General features: G+C 43.0%; 1 protein-coding gene across 1 annotated transcript in view; it reads left to right on the forward strand.

The window, feature by feature from the left end:
• Positions 1–234: 234 nt before the first annotated feature.
• Positions 235–17,312, forward strand: part of FAXC (failed axon connections homolog, metaxin like GST domain containing) — a gene marked incomplete at both ends in the record, with an annotated part of 55,470 nt that continues 38,392 nt past the window's right edge. The window contains 3 exons of the mRNA XM_080938764.1: positions 235–500; positions 5,371–5,506; positions 16,561–16,757. Of these exons, the coding sequence (XP_080794890.1) occupies positions 235–500; positions 5,371–5,506; positions 16,561–16,757 (599 nt within the window). The remainder of the gene's footprint in view (positions 501–5,370; positions 5,507–16,560; positions 16,758–17,312) is intronic.

The following is a 17,312-nucleotide window of genomic DNA, read 5'->3' on the forward strand; positions in this document are numbered from 1 at the left end:
ACCGACACAAAGAGCGTCTGCGAGAGGCCTCGGCCAGGGAGGCCGGCGGCCGCCGCTGCCTCGCCGGGCCCCGGGGCCCCGCCAGCCCGGCTCTCCGCTCGCCGTCCTCGCTCTGCCGCCGCCGCCTCCGCCCGCGCCCCCTGCGCAGCGCTGAGCCCGCCTGCCCGGGCGCCGGCCCCTTCCCATGCGGGCGGCGCGGGCCCTGGGAGGGGCGCCCGGAGCCAGCCGCGCAGCATGCACTGGGGGGTTGGCTTTGCCTCGTCCAGGCCGTGCGTGGTGGACCTGAGCTGGAACCAGAGCATCTCCTTCTTCGGCTGGTGGGCCGGGTCCGAGGAGCCCTTCTCCTTTTATGGGGACATCATCGCTTTCCCTTTGCAGGATTACGGTGGGATCATGGCAGGGCTGGGCTCGGATCCCTGGTGGAAGAAAACCCTTTATTTGACCGGGGGAGCTTTGCTGGCCGCGGCTGCGTATCTGCTTCACGAACTCCTGGTCATTAGGTGAGCCTGAGAGAGGGCCCCGAAGCGGGCGCACATCCGGGCTGCCCGGGTAGGGCTGGCTCCAAGGGGGTTCCGGGGCCAGCCCCTAGGTCCCGCCGCCCAAAGGTCCACATCTTCTCCTCTTTAAGGTATTTCACGGTCACCTGGCCACTTGTGAGGGGCCATTTAGAGTTGAGGGGAGAATTGAATTGGGAGGGGAAAGCAAGCATTTGCCTTCCATCATTTCAAAGCTAAAAGCGAAGTGCTGTGAGTCACTAATGTTATGGATCAAAACAATCCGCTAAAGCCCATAGGACGATTCTAACAGCAATCAGTGCATTTGCAACAATAAAATAAAGCTCTGTAGAAATACTAAGGTACACTTCTATAAACGCCTAATTGGTTTATGGGTAATAAAGCTGGAATATCAGCTATTAGCCTCATCTTCACTTAAAAGGTTAGCTCTCTCTTCCTCTTCTCTGTAAATGTCAACATTATTAAGAGGCTGCAGTTGCAGAAGCATCGTGTAACCCTGTTCAGTTTCGATGCAGCCTTAACCTGGTTACCTGCTTATCTGGTATGGAACTGTAAGCACCTTCAGCTAAAATGCAACCGTTGTACGAGCACATGGGGCATTTATTACTGGGAGTCTCCCTGGGCTGTAAACAGTTTCATGGCTGCCTGCCTGCCGCAGAATGTGTCCAGGGCTGACTTGAAAATGACAATAAACGGAGGCCCCTGCTGTTGATAACTGCTAGTCCCATAGGTCTTTAGTGCAGTAGGCAACGGATACCTCAGGGTACCAAGACAATCTTTAACTAACCGGTATGTCAATTTTGGGTTAAAATGTCCATGCATTTGGGGCCCCAGTCTCTGGAGATTATTGGGGGCAGAGCCGTTTTCAGTAGCTCATGATTTCTCTTCTGGCCAGGCTTTTTGAAGAAGCAAGGATGTGTTTGTACCATATTTTCCAGGGGTAGGGTGAAGGAGGGGCATGGTTCTAAGCTTATAAAGTGGCTAGTGACCTCTAATGGACTTCAGGAAGTCCAGGAGGACACTAGGATAGTGCCCTACTGAATTCACACTCTTTGTTGGTCCTGAAAGGATAAATAATCATTTGGGTCTGAGAAAATGTGTCGGCTTTCATATCATTTAGCCACAGTGGGAGACTGAGAAGTTTATTTCAGCTTCAGTACACCTTACTTAGCACAGCGTCTTGAATTTAGTTGAACCAAACACAGAAGTTTTCAAGTGAGATACCATCAAGGTTGTTCTCCGTTGGGGCGGGTCTTTAGAACTCTGCTCCAGGTCAGGTTTCAGTCCATAGCTAGAACACCCGCGTCTGTGCAGCATTTTAAACAGTCGCCTGTTGTTTCTCAGTTGTCTTTCAAGCCAAAGCTTCTGAGGACTGTCCCTGTGCCTCGTAGCCTCCCAGCATTTCTCCAGTTTGTGGAGAGTGAAGGTTTCATATGGCTGAATCCAAAATGTGGCTTTGATGACCTTGCAGAAATAATGGGGCATTGGGAGCTCCCGTTGGAATAGACCACGCCCTGGAAGCTTTGGACCCTGTATATTCTTGAGCCCCCTGCCCAGACTGTCTCCTTCCCCATGTGGTGAGCACAAGCCCCAGTTCTGGATCTTTTACTTGGATCAAGGGGTTTTAAGAACCATGTTTGTTTAACTTTTCTTTCTTGACAAATGAATTGATAAACCCCTGTTATAATACAAACTGAATGAAGGCAGCTGAAGTTTTGGGAACTTAGTACTGCGGTGTGTGCGCGTGCATGCGGGCACATGCATGTATGTTTAACAGCTACCATTAAGGAGTAGGAGGAGGTTAGGTAACCCGCTGAAGACCCCACTGTAACAGGAGTAAGACCGAGGTTCCAGTGTGGAGCCTGGTTGCTCAGGAGGAAGTGCTCACTTCGAGGTGTTTTGTTAGCAGAAAAGGAAGAGAACTGAGAACAGGGCCATTTCCTGGGAAGTGAGGCCTGTGGTCAAGACGCAACTTTCTGTCAGCTTCCGGAGGGCTATGGAGCAGACAGGAGCAGTGAGACAGGCTTCAAGGGGTCCAAGAGAGGAGGACTAACTTTCTGAGGAGTCTAAGCTTCTGTGCAGTTTAGCAAAATCAAAATCTGACATGCGTGGGAGTGAAATATATTATAGAGCGGCCCCCACTGAGTTCATTGGTAACTGTCCACTCCCCCCTACGCTGCCTGGACTTTCTGTTGCCCAGATTAGCCTTAATCTATGGCTTTGTCTCATGAGAAATTCAAGTTATAAGGTTAATTAAGAAGTCTAAGTAATGATTATAACCAATGCATTTTTTTTTTAGTCAAGCATGGTTTCTTATTTGTGGTATTATTTTGGGTATTTGTATGTTTTTACAGTTATATTTTAAAATAATTATTGTCTTAATCCTTTGTTTTCCCAGAGTGGAGATGGCTTGGCATCTATATTAAATTCACTCAAGCGTCTGGAAATTTGCTTGCACACTGAATGATTAAGTAATGACCTCGTTACCTGGAGCTCATTTGCTGTTTGTGTGCTCGAGCTAGAGGGTCCCCATCTGATCCCCACAACTGACGCATTGCCTGTTATAGATGCATGATCATCTCTGATGTCCTTAGAGCAAGGCAGGAGCTAGCCAGCCTCCTGTCAGGTTAGCCAGGGGCCTCTGCAGGCGTTCTCTTATTCAAACCTCCTACTAAGATTGGTTTATGGTAAGGTGCACAGGAAGCAACTCCTCTGACCCTGTGACTACGGAGAGGGTTCGGACATACAGAAAGAGGCCTATGGAGACAGATTGCTTGGGTTCAAATTTGATTCAGCCTTTTGATGCATGCACGCACACACGCGCACACACATACACACACACGCTACATATATACATATATGCATATGTTTTACTGGGCAAAGTCAGTTGTGAGGTACACACACAGAGACCACACACACACACACACACACACACACACATATATACATATATATGCATATGTTTTACTGGGCAAAGTTAGTTGTGAGGCACATATATGCACATACACACACACACACACACCACATATACATATATGCATGTTTTACTGGGCAAAGTCAGTTGTGAGGTATGTACACACACACACACACACACACACACACACTCAAATTGTATTAGGGATTGGTCCCCGTGCTTCCCCCATGGGAGCCAAGTATCCTACCACAGAGTTATACCTCACTTCACTCATTTTTTTTGACATCGTCTAACTGAACTGCCTAGGCTGCTCTTAAACCTGTAATTTCTTGCCTATGCCTTCTGAATAGCTGGTATCTGCCACTATTCTTGGTCTGACAGACTTGGTCCTAAGTTGGTGTTCCTTGGCCAAGTTACTTTCTGACTTTGAAGTTTCCTGTCTGCTACAAAACATTAGCATGGCATCCCAAGTGTAAACTCTTGCCATACCCGCTTTAGAGTAGAATTAAGTAGGTTAATACAAGCAGTGTCTATAAAATCACTGGCACATGTTGGCACATGATTAGTATCTTTACGACTATGATAGGGCCTAAATTTGTCTTTATCACTTGGCTCTTCTGGCCAGTAGGTCAGAAGATTTCCTACTTATCTCCTTTTAGTTTTTAAACCTTTGCCTCTCTAATTTATATGAACACATAACTTCACGATAAGTGTTTTACTGGGCAAAGTCAGCTGCGAAGTGTAGAATTTGTATTGCTTACTAATAGATGGGTCCTGGATTTTTAATATCTGACCTCCCACGCATTTCGTATAACAGGAAACCTTGGTTATGTAGTAAATGCTTTTGACTCTTTTGGCTTGTGATTTCAGAATGAGTCATTCTGAGCTCTTTAAATGGAGTAGGCTCTTGGTTGGTAAACCCTAAAAGAACTTGTTATGGAGATGCTGATGCTAGTGAGCCCCCTGTTGGATGGTGATAAGTCATTTCTGCTTGGCCAGAAGTAGGTGGAGAACTGAACTGGGATATGGAGAGGGGAAGCTTGTGGGGCGGGGCCTTGTGGGGGCGGGGCCAAGCCTGAAGAATGGAGGACTGGGAAATGCTAGGCCAACAAAACAGTGGAAACTAATAGGTCTCTGAGGGGTGTATAAGCTAGAGTGGGTGAAATTGTATGTGAACAAGACCATATCTTATGTAAAAATAAACTTTTGCCCACTTTTAATGCTTGATAGCTTACGAAATGTTCATAGATGATATTTTATTTAATCCTTGAGTTGTCAATATAGAAAAGGAACCAGGATTTTCAGTATAAGGTTTCCTGGAGATGTGAGTCATGGTGCAGCCCGCCCATACTCTACTTCCTCATCTTATGGAGAAGGGTCTGTTTTAAGGTATTGTCTAATGTAGGCACTGTCCAGGGTCTGCAGAACACTATCAATGTGATTACCTTTGTACCCAGGATTCTCCGTAGCCCAGGTAGACCATGAACTTGTGATCTTCTGGATCAGCCTCCTGAGATCCAGGAGTAAAGGCCTGAAGTACCATTGTCACCATAAAACATATGTGATATATCTACTTCATAAGGTTGCTCTGAAGATTAAACAGAACAATGCCCATGAAGCACGCACAGTCAGGAGGAACACATAGCAAGCACGAAATGCCTTTCCCCCCAAATACTCCTCTTGCCCTTAGGCTGCACATGATGGAGGCAAGTTGATGGGTAATTAGTTCCCAGAGCCACTGGGTTATAGTCATGTCAGAGTTCGTAAGATCCTCCATCGCGTTTACTATGCTTCTGGCCTCTAAACCCCGGATGAGGTAAGACCTATCACACACACTTCCGCTTGTCCATAGAGGACCGCAGTCCTACAGAGTCCTCTTGAGAACTAAGGCATCAAAGCTAACATGCAGGCTCTTCTTTATTTCTGTTTTGCTTTTGACAGGAAGCAGCAAGAGCTTGACTCCAAAGATGCTATTATTTTGCATCAGTTTGCAAGACCTAACAATGGTGTCCCCAGCTTGTCTCCTTTCTGTTTGAAAATGGAAACTTACCTAAGAATGGCCGACCTACCCTATCAGGTACTTGTTTGCAAATGTTTAATTCTTACTCCGTCAATATCACCTAGAGGGAGGGGGTGGTTAATGTCTCAGAAGTGGATATCAGAGTAGGCAGGGTCTGAAGGTAACAGTGCCAAGTCCTCAGTAAGAGAGGCACTTGATTCCAGGGTCTATAAACTTCTTTTCACATGAGTTTTAATGAAAGACTCGTATTATTATTATTAATTTTTTTTTCATGTGTTCTTTGGTTGGGGGTTTGGATAGGTTTACTGAGCAGCTGGTGAGAAATGTAAGTGTGTGACTGCCTGGTGGGCCTTTTCTTTTAGGTTTTCATGGGCCATCTTGTCCTCCATGAATGTGGGGTTAGAGGGCACACTTAGACTGTCAGTATTAGGGACTGAAGCTCACGTGTGTGGGCTCTCCCACCTAGCTATAGCTACGGCCTTTGAACAGATTTTAATTTCTCTTTGCTTTGCTCGAGTGGCTTTCGAGGAAGCACCTGCTTATTTCAGCATTAAAGAAGCAGTGAAAGGAATTTGGAGAGATGGTTAAGAGCATTTGTCACTCCTGCAGAGGACCCTGGTTCTGTTCTAGCACCTACATGGTAGTTCATGATCACGTGTGGTTTCAGTTACAGGGGATCTTACGTTCTCTTCTGACTTTAGGCACCAAGACAAGCATGGGCCACACAGATATACAAGCAGGCTAAAACAAACAAACACATAACACGTGAAGTAAATAAATAGGTAAAATTTATAAGAAGAAATTCAAGAAAAAAAGAAGGAAAAAGAAACACACATACCCATATGTACATGCACATACATACATACATACACATTCATATGTAATAAATCCGACACAGGCTATCTTTTTATTTGGGTAATTTCTCTCCCTCCCTCCTTTTCTGCCTTCCTTCCTTCCTTTCTTGAGACAGGGCTTTACTGTGTAGCTCTGGCTGGCCTGGAACTTACTATATAGACCAGGCTAGCCTTGAAATCTCAGAGATATGCCCCTCCCCTGTGCCTTTTGAAAGACTAAAGGCATTCATGCATAACAACACCTGGCTTTGAGAAATTTCTTTCTTTCTTTTCTTTTTTTTGGGGGGGGGGGGTTCTTGATGAATATTTTCCTGGTAAGTCTCCATGGCTTGGCATTTCTGAAACAGCCCCCCCCCCAACACCAGTTTCACATTTCATAAATTTCTTTCCAAAATTCTTAGTGTGTAGTGTTTTGAAACTATTATCCCAATGTCTTTTTTTACTCTGATGTTGCTACTGAGAATTTTGTTGTTGGTGGTGGTGGTTTTTAAAGACAGTCTCACTATGTAGTCCAGGCTGGCCTGGAATTTGCTCTGTAGTGTAGGCTGGCCATGAATTCAGTTTGTACCCAGTAGCTAGAGTCAGTTGTTGAACTTGATCTTCCTGCCTTTGCCTCTCAAATGCTGATAGCGACTGAGACGCTTAACAGCAATCTCATTCTTCTTTCTCTGATTTTTTTAGAATTGGCTTTTAATCTTAATACTCTATTGTGTGCCCCCTGTCTATCTTTCTGTCTGTCTGTCTGTCTATCTGTCTGTCTGTCTGTCTGTCTGTCTGTCTGTCTGTCTGTCTATCTGTCTGTCTATCTATCTATCTGTCTATATATCTATCTGTCTATCTATCTATCTATCTATCTATCTATCTATCTATCTATCTATCTATCTATCTATCTACCTACCCTGCACTTTTCACCTTTTTATTTATTGTGTGTGCTTGAGCACATGTAAATAATGCATCTGCATACGAAGACACACCTGTGAAGGCCAAAGGGCAACTTGACGTAGTCAGTTTTCTCCTTCTACCATGTGCAGCCTATGATTAAATTAAGGTCATCAGGCTTGGTGGCAGGCACTTTCATTTGCTGGGAGATCTCACCAGTCCCTCTGGTTCTCCTTAAATTCTTCTGTGTTTCTATGTGTCTTTGTCTTTTTATAAATTTTTAAATTTAACATAAAAAGCCATGGATTTGCATTATAGCATTTTCTTTCTTTTATTAAACATAATTGAGCCTTTTAAATCTTTAGAGAAATAAACCCAATAAGCATTAGCATAAAGACCATTTCTCAGAACACTCCATTTCCAAACATAGAAACATTTACTGAGAAAAGTAACTTTTTTTCATCTCTATAAATCTATTTTATTCTAGCATATTAGGTCAATGCTTTAGTCTCATATCATCTTTTATATTCAATGTTTTATTTGTTGATGTCTGAAATCTGTGAGGAGGATCTAACCCCACAAAAACACATGGCTTAGAAACAGAGAACTTTGGGGTTTTGTTGTTGTTTGGATAGTGGTCTCTTTGATTGTAAGCATAACATTTCTTACATATGTGCCATTATATGTTGTCTAATTTGACCCTCTCCTCCACTGCTCCCCGACTCTACTACTGGTCCAATTCTTCACCCCAAATAGTCTCCTCCAGTATTCAGGTCACATGAGTTCCATTACCCTCTCTTTCCCTAACACTTAGATCCTCCTCCTAGCTTTGTGAGACACATAGATGCATGCACATGTATAACTTTAAATCTTAGTGTTTGCACATGAAAGAAAGTGTGAGCTTGTTCTTCCCGAGTCTGCTGCGTTTCATTTACCATAGTGATTTCCAGTTCAATCCATTTCCCAGTAAGTGACATAATGTCAGTCTTCCTTATGGTCCAGTAAAACTCCACCGTGTATACACAGCACATGTCTTTAATCATTCATGGATTGTGGGACACTTAGGCAGGCTTCATACCTTGGCTGTTGGGAACAGTGCTGCGCTAACCAAAGCATACGACTGTTGACTTGTGTTCCTTCAGCCGAACATCAGAGGTGGTTAGCTGGCTCACATGCTAGCCTTTTAAAGAAACCTGCATTCTGTGTATTGGCCACACCATCTTCTATTCAGTGTTTTAAGTGCTGAATGTTCTTAGGAGCTCTTGCTATCAAGTGTTGTCCTGGTGAGCACCACTTGGACTGGACTGAGATGACTATGAGCTTTAAAAATTTTTTTTATTCTATGGGAACTAATCATCAATAATTTTTTTTAAAATGATGATCTGTTTTTTTCTTATTAAGATTTTTTTTTTACTTTTTTCTTTTTCATTTTTCTTTTTCTTTACTTATTGCATTATATGAGTACACTGTAGCTGTCCTCAGACACACCAGAAGAGGGGATAAGATCTCATAACAGATGGTTGTGAGCCACCATGTGGTTGCTGGGAATTGAACTCAGGACCTCTGGAAGAGCAGTCAATGTTCTTAATCGCTGAGCCATCTCTGCAGCCGAAGCCTCAATATTCTGGAAATATTTCCTTTAATAATTGTTTGCTTTTCTCCATGCCTGTTCCCTGTTGTCTTGATGTTTGTCCTTCTGCTTTTCTGTCCCCTGACTCTGTGCTGTCTTGTAATTCTCTGCTGCTTCACGGAACTTTCCTTTCTTTGAGCATCCAATGCTGCATTCTGTTCTTGCAACCATTATGTTGCTGGGTTTTAAAAAGTCATTTTCTGGTTCTTTTAATTTTTAATTCTGTGTGCCTGTGTGCCTAGAAGTGTGCACGTGTGAATCCAGGTGCTTGTGGAGGCCACGGGAACCTGATTCCCTTGAGGCTGGATCACAGCTAGTTGTGATCAGCTGGATGTGGGTGGTGGGAATCCAACTTGGGTTCTCTGAAAAATCAGCATGCTTTTAACTGTTGAGCCATCTCTTCAACCCCTCGTGCTGTTTTCATCTGTTCTGTTCGTTCTTTTATAGCCTGTCTCCCTGTGTAGCCTTGGTTGGCATTTCTTCTTGTTTCTACCTTCTAAGTGGGGTCACCATTCCTGGACTTCTCTCTCTCTCTCTCTCTTCCCCCTCCCCCCATTTTTTTGTTGGTTGGTTGGGTTTTTTTTTTTTAAGACATGGTTTCTCTGTGTAACCTTGGCTGTCCTGGATGTAGACCACGCTGGCCTCAAACTCAAAGAGATAAAGAGATCTATCTGCCTCTGCCTCCCAAGTTCTGGGATTGGAGTCACATGCTGCCACCTCTTGGCCCTTATCTTTTCTTAAAAAGTATGTCTCTTTAGTTCGTTCTCCTAATTTCTCCCTTTGTCTGTGGGCGGATATTCATTATGCTAACTAGAAGCAATTGGGCCGACCCAGTATTACTGCCTCCTGTTGCCTGTACTTAGCCCGATAGTCCTTTTTCTTGTTGTACCCATCAGAGGTCCGGGTTTTATTTTTAGATCTCCTATCAGGGATACTGGCTTTCCTGTCCAGGTTTTGTGCCGGGAACAGGCTCGAGCCCCTCCGCTGTCCTCGGCCTCCACTTCCTACGTCCTGCTCATGTGATCATCTCTGTCCCAGCTCTCTAGCTTGATTTCCTGCCTTCTGTGGACAGCTTGGATGACTAGCATAAAGAGCACCCCCAGTCCTTCCCCCAGGTCCACCTACAGTCATTATTTCACCTCCTTTGCTTTAGCTCTCTTTTTATATGCTTTTAGAAAGACGTTTTTTTAACATCATTTGAAAGTACTGTGCAGAAACCAAGACACTTCGCTTACAACGCTTTAACAAGCATATTTCCCAGTATAAGGACAGTTTTTTTTTCCCTACAAAATTACAATATACATTAGATACATGGGCTTTTCTCCAAGCTTATAAAAGCTAATCAAGTTGTTTCAACTACATCCCATGGGAGGTGTCTGGTGGTGGTTCTGGAGATGATTCATTTCGTTACATGGTTACAAGCAACTGAACTAAAAATTTAGAGGCCAGTATATCAAGTCAGAGCCCTAAGACTTTTACATCTCACTTAGGCTTTAAAATTTGTCATCTCAAAATGGTGATGATGATACCCAAAGTTTTTTACTTAGATCTAGTCATATCTAAGTAAACCATAATTGTCTTTAAAAATGTTGTTTCCTGCTTTTTAGCTACAAAGCTAATATTGGTTATGAAAACATACTTGAGTTATCATATCCAGAACTGATCTCTTAAGTTTTATTTCTGTAGTTTTTTTTTGTTTTGTTTTGTTTTTTCAGGACAAGGTCTCACTGTGCAACTCCGGGTGTCCTGGAACTCACTATGTGGACCAGGCTGGCCTTGAACTCATACTCCTGCCTCTGCCTCCTGAGGGTTGGGATTAAAGTCGTGTGTCACTAAGCTCCAGTGTAGGTAGCAATTTGTTTTTGGCAAGAGGAGAGTACTAGGATCAACCAGTGGTCTATGCATGTGAGGCAAGTGATGTACTACTGAGTTAGAACCTCAGCTTTTACATTTTGTTTTGGTTGCATGTGTGCATTGTGGTGTGCCCATGCATAAGTATGCATGTTGAAATGCATGTGCTGGAGGCCCTAGGTTAATGATGCGAATGTTCCTTGATTGCTCTTCCACCTTATTCACCAAGGCAGGCTATATCAATCAAACCCAGAGCTTGCTGATTTGGTTAGTCTCACCAGCGTGCTTTGGGATTCTGTCTCACATCTCTAGGGTTGGAATTACAGGTAAGCCATCATATTTGCCCAGCATTTACATGGGCTTTAAACAACTAAACTCAGGTCTTCTTATTTGCATGGTAAGCGTTTTAAATTGTATTCTTTATCTAAGGCAAAATCTAATACGTAGCCCAGACTAGCCTTGAACTCAGCTGTGTTGCACTGGCTGCCTCAGCCTCCAGCGTGCAGGAATAAAAGCATATGCTACGGTGCTTAGTTACCACTTGATTTTGAGGCAGGATATTTACTCATTTGCACTGTAAAGAGTTCCTTCTGATGGCACTGTTGAAGCTAGAGCCTAAAAGGGACAACGGTAGGATTCCAGTACAGCAAGAGAAAGCGACAGCAGAGACAGTCTTGTGTGGTGCTTTTACATCTCTAGAATACAAATTACACAAATGTCAGGCACAGTAGCAACTTTTAGAGAGGTGTGACATTTCTTTCAGTTAGCATTGAGGATAACATCTATATAGCAGGTATGCGGGATTGTGTTGGTTGCTTTCTGTGTAACAGTATAAGGCCAAAGGTTCCTGCCATAGACTATACTACTAGAGAAAGTTTCTTTTTCTAAACTGTGCATAAGCAATCTGGCTTCAGTTACTACTATTTTTCTGAGGCTTGGCCTAGTTGCATTTGATAAGTAATGAGATAAAGTCTCAAGACTCTATGAACAGAGACTGGTCTAAACGAAGACAGTGATACGTGGTATCCGCCTTCTTCACACTCTGCTTTTGAGCCTTCTGAAAAGGTGAGATCAGTTTGAGGAGTCCAGGACCCTGACGCTCAGTCCAAGCTTGTGGGCATGAATGGACGCCTGCCTTTCACCGTGAGCCTGCAATCTCACTGAGACGCAGGGCATACTCTAGTGCTCCCCATACAAATACATACCAAGCTGGGTGTGATTTATGTAGAAACTTGTTGAATGACTTAAAAATACATTTATCTATTTATTAAATATATTTAGTATACGGGTGTTTTGTCTGTCTGTCTGTCTGTCTGTGTCTGTCTGTCTGTCTGTCTCTGGACCATATGTTGTGTGCCTGGCACTTGTGGAAGTCAGTAAAGGGCATTACATACTCTGGGACTGTAGTTACAAGTGGTCATGGGCTGTCATATGAGTGCTGGGAATTGAATCCAGGTCCTCTGGAAGAGCAGCCAGTATTCTTAACCATGGAGCCACATCTCCAATCCCAACTTCAATAATGTTTTAAGCAGTATTTACTTTACGTATATGAGTACACTATAGCTGTCTTCAGACACACCAGAAGAGGGCATCAGATCCCATTACAGATGGTTGTGATCCACCATCTAGTTGCTGGGAATTGAACTCAGGACCTCTGGAAGAGCTACCAGTGCTCTTAACCTCTGCACCATCTCTCCAGCCTCTCAAGGTTTTTTGTAACACAATAATTTTTATTAAGTCTTTGAGAATTTCATACGTGCATACACTGTATTTAGAGCGTATTTACTCTCAGCTCTTTCCTCTAACTTATCCTGAATCTATCTTTCCACCCTCTTCACTCTTTTTGTCTTTTTTTTTAAATACCTAACTGAATTCAATTTGTGGGGTCCCATTGGCTCATTGGTTTGGGGCCATCCGTTGGAACGTGGCCCACTTACCAGGAACCACATGCATAAGGAAGGTTCTTTTTCTTCTCCTACCAGCCAGCATCTGTCAATAGCTCCTTATGTCAGCCCCTTCTGTAACCATGCTGTCACTGACTGGCTTATCTTGCACAGGTTCTGGGCAGGCCACAGCTGTGATGTACCATGACAGTAGTGGTCTCATCATGCCCAGATGGCTGCTGTGAACTGGTCCTCTCCATCCTGTGGGCCTTAATCCCTGTGCCTTCCCCTAAAGAAACCAAATGTAACTCCAGGCTTTTCCAACCAGGCCCCACTTCCCAAATAACGACCCGGAGGCTTATTATTTATTTGAAAAGTGCCTGGGCCATAAGATAGGTTTGTTCCGATTAGCTTGTAACTTATTTAACCTGTTTATACTATTCTATGGTTGCTACATGGCTAGTTACTCCTCAGTTTCATGCATCTGGCTTCTCTGGAGTCGGTTGGGGAAAAATCTCTGGCGCTTGACTGTATCCCAGAGTTCCTCTCTCCCTGCCATATGTCCCACCTTTTAATCTTGTCTCAGCTTATTGGCCATCAGATTTTTATTGACATGTGATGCTTCCACACAATGGAAGATTATCTCTCCCAACAAAAGACCCAGGAGATTTTGTTTCATTTCTGAAATTCTTGATGTTTTGGGATTACTCACAAGAGTTGATTTGTGCTCTTCTAGAATCTTCTATCAAAATATACCTTTATAAAAAAGGTGTTTTCTTGTTTAAGGCTTGGTCAGCATGCTGCTTTAGTTCTAGCTGCTTTCTCTAGTGGAGAAGTTGGGTAACAGCTAGTCTTTGCAGCAGGGCTTGTCTCCTCAGGCCTGTGAACAAAGAGGCATTTATAGATTTTTAAATCATGGGGAAAAATAAAAACAATGATGTTTTATTATATGTAAAGTTCAGATCTCAGTCTCTTGACTTTTTATTGGAAGCAGCCAGACTCCTTCCCTGTGGTGACCCAGGCTTGCTCTTCTGCTGCAATCTTGAACTGTTAGTAGGGACTTTATAGCCTGGGCTATTTACTGCCTGGCTTTCTGTAGGAAGGTTTTGCTGACCTCTATTCTAGAGAAACACTTAAAGATGTTCAGGACTCTCATATTCCAAATTTTACTAAATAATTGCTTCTATTAAAAAAAGCTCTATAACTCCCTATAGCTGAAATTGACGTGCAACTAGTTGCACATGTTTAAGTGTAAATTTTGATTTTTTTTTTTTTTAGCCAGGTAAGTAGTTATGAAGCCATTGTCACAATCAAGAATGGAAGTATCAGCCAAGTATGGTGGTGCACACCTGTAATCCTAGCAGAAGGGTCAGGAGTTCAAGACTAGCCTGAACTATATGTTAAATTCAAAGCTAATCTGGACGGTTTCAAAACAAAACATAGTGAAAGGACTCATTTTCCTCTAAGATTTTCATGTGCCTCTTTGAAATTTTTGGCTTTTGCTTCATTATCCTCAACAACCATGGGTAGACTTCTGTCACCAGAGATTAGATTACATTTTCTAGAGTTTTTGAGAGAAGGAAAGGGAGGAAGGACGAAAGTCAAGAAAGAAAGGAAGAAACATGTACAGTATATTTCTTTTGTATGTGTGTTGGTGTGAAACTTACAGAAATCTGTCTGCTCCTGCCTCTCTAGTGCTGGAATCAAAGGTGCCCATCCCCATGCTCAGCATATCCACACCTATCTGTGTGTGGCATGTGGGACCATAGACTATTTTTATCTTTATCTTATTGTTCTCTATCTAAATAATTGAACCTGGTTTCTTAATGACCTTGGAGCTTGTCTTAGTTACTGCTTTGCTGCGGTGAAGAGACACCATGACCAAGGGAACTCATAAGAGAAAGCATTTTATTGGGACCTTGCTTACGGTTTCAGAGGGCTAGTTCTTAATTATGTCAGGGAGCAGGCAGACATGGTATTGGAGCAGTAGCTGAGAGAATTACATTCTGATCACTAGGCAGGAGAGAGGGGAGAGGGGAGGAGAGAAAGAGAGGGGAAAGCAGAAAGAGGGAGACAGAGAGGGGGGCAGAGAAAGGGAAGGGACAGAGAGGGAAGGAAGAGACAGAGAGAGGAAAGGGAGAGACAGAGAGAGAGGGGGGAGGGACAGAAAGAGAGGGAGCAGGACAGACAGAGACAGTGAGAGACTGAACCTGGACCTAGCAGGTTTTTGAAACCTCAAGGCCCACCCCCGGTGGTAGACTTCCTTTACCAAAACCATATCATTTAATCTTTCTTAAACTGGGGACCAAGCATTCAAACACACAAGCTCGTGGGGGGACATTATCATTCAAACCACTACAGAGCTCATTATTTTGGCTAGGCTGCCTGGCCAGTGAGTCTGAATATTCTGCCTTTCTCTACATCCCCAGTAATGTGATTACCTCTGCCGGTTCCACTTCTGGCTTTTAGTGTGGAGGCTGTGGTTTGAATTCCGGTTTCCATGCTTGCAAAGCAAGCTCTTTCCTGACTGAAGGATCTGCCAACCCCATATAGTCAGTCAGCACCAAACTCAGGTCCTCTGGAAGAGCACTACATGCTATTAACCGTGCAGCCATCTCTCTAGCCCAGACTTTTGTTTACATCTCTCTGCATGGCTGTATGCTTTCTTACTCTTGGGTGAAATGGCTTGACTAGAAGAAAGTTGTAGGGGCTGGAGAGACAGCCTTTTAGTTAAGAAAAGACAGCTCTCCCAGGGATCCTGGTTCAGTTCCTCACGCCACAATTGTAATTCTAGTTCCAGGGGATCTAATGATTCCTTCTGGCTTCAGTGGCACTAGACTTGGCCATGGTGCAGGCATACATTTGAGGCAGACACTTATACACATAAAATAATAGGATGCATCTTTTTTTAAAAAGAAGAGTGATGTATGTTTAACTTAAGTCAGTGTTAGTTCATTTTAAAGTGGTTGGCCATTTAACATCCCCACAATGATTTTGAGTCTCAGTGAGTTCCGAGGGGCCAACATTTGGATTATCTAACAGTGTCTGCACTATCTTTTTGTATAAAGTATAAGGAAGAGTTTGTAACATCCGATTAGTTTAGGCTGTGTAGTCTGTGAGCCAGTGGATACCTTTCTAACAATTTTGAGGTTTAAATGATATTTATTGAGAAAAGTGGTTGAAGACATGAAATTTTCCAGAATCCCTCCATTCATGTGGTCCAGGTTTTTATTTTTTTACGCATTGGAAAACAAATGTCATTATAATTTTAAATTATATATCTTGATCTGTCCATCTTCTTTCTGGTCAAGATCTTCTGAGATACCGTAAGCTTCTACCATGCTTACAGATCAAAACAGAGCTTGTCTGAACAGGTTCTGGGTACTACCACTAGAACTAGACCTTAGAAACTCTGCACTGAAGCCTAGGAACCTGCTGAATCAGTTTTCATTAGGAGACACTGCAGTTGAATCTGTTCTGTATTCTTTGTAAAAACCTCAGTATGATAGACAATTTAGGGGACCTTTTACTTGCACAGTGGTGATAATTCAGATGCAACATATTAGATTTCAAATGAGTTCTCTGGTTACTAAATTGGTGCAATTGGTGCAAGCATCTTTGTGGTTTATTATCAGGTTTGTTGCTGTTTTGTTTTCTTGGTTTTTTTCTCTTTTTGTGGATAATTTTATACATTGTAGCTACACTGTTCATTTCAAACTCACTCCTTTTCTCTCCCACTTCTTGACTTGTTTCCCTTCTCTTCCTAGTTTAGATAGAATTTGAGTCCATGACAGAACCTATAGGAACAAATTAATACTTTAATGTTCAGTAAAAGGTCCCCTCCCCTTTCTAGAGTAATGATCTTAAAGATTCAGCGTGCTGAGTTCATTTAGCACTGGGGTTGGAATGGTTGTTTCTGCTAATCAGTGAAGTTTATATACACATTGCTTCTCTCTGTCTGTCTGTCTGTCTGTCTCTCTTTTTCTCTCTCTCTCTCAAAAATACTCTGTTTAGAACTATTTTGGTGGAAAACTCTCTGCTCAAGGGAAAATGCCTTGGATCGAATATAATAATGAAAAAGTGTCTGGCACAGAGTTCATAATCGACTTTCTGGAGGAGAAACTTGGAGTAAACTTAAACAAAAACCTTGGCCCCCATGAAAGAGCTGTCTCAAGAGCTGTGACCAAGATGGTGGAAGAGCACTTCTACTGGTGAGTCCCTGATGTGTCCCCCCACACCCCACAGGCATTCTCCAGTCAGCCCAAGGTCTCCATCAGAAATCTGACACTCATGGCCTCAAGAGTTTTCTGTTAAGTTTATCACCTTTCTCAAAGCTTTAACAAACAACAAACAAAAACAAAAACTCAAACAAACCGTTTTGATTTAGGGTGATAGTTCTGCCTGTTGTCTCTGAGTATCTAGATAAGGACTCCACAAGTATCACTGTAGAGTCTGTGTCTGTCACAGGCATAATCACTCAACTACACTAATAAACCTGGCAGTTTGTAAGCTGACTCCATTTCAGTAAAACTACTTGTCATGTACAATGAAACTTGGATTTTATTTATAATAATATAAGCTTTTTTTGATCTTTTCCCAACCACATATACATGAAAAACTTTTACAGCCTACGTGTTTCATTTTTAGTGAGGGACATATGTCCATTTGGGGGGCTTATCAGTACAAATTGACAAATAAAAGTGAATCAGATGCTGGGCAGTATGGGCACATGCCTTTAATCCCACATTCAGGAGGCAGAAAGAATC

Source organism: Micromys minutus, assembly GCF_963924665.1.
Source record: "Micromys minutus genome assembly, chromosome: 26".
Classification (NCBI taxonomy): domain Eukaryota; kingdom Metazoa; phylum Chordata; class Mammalia; order Rodentia; family Muridae; genus Micromys; species Micromys minutus.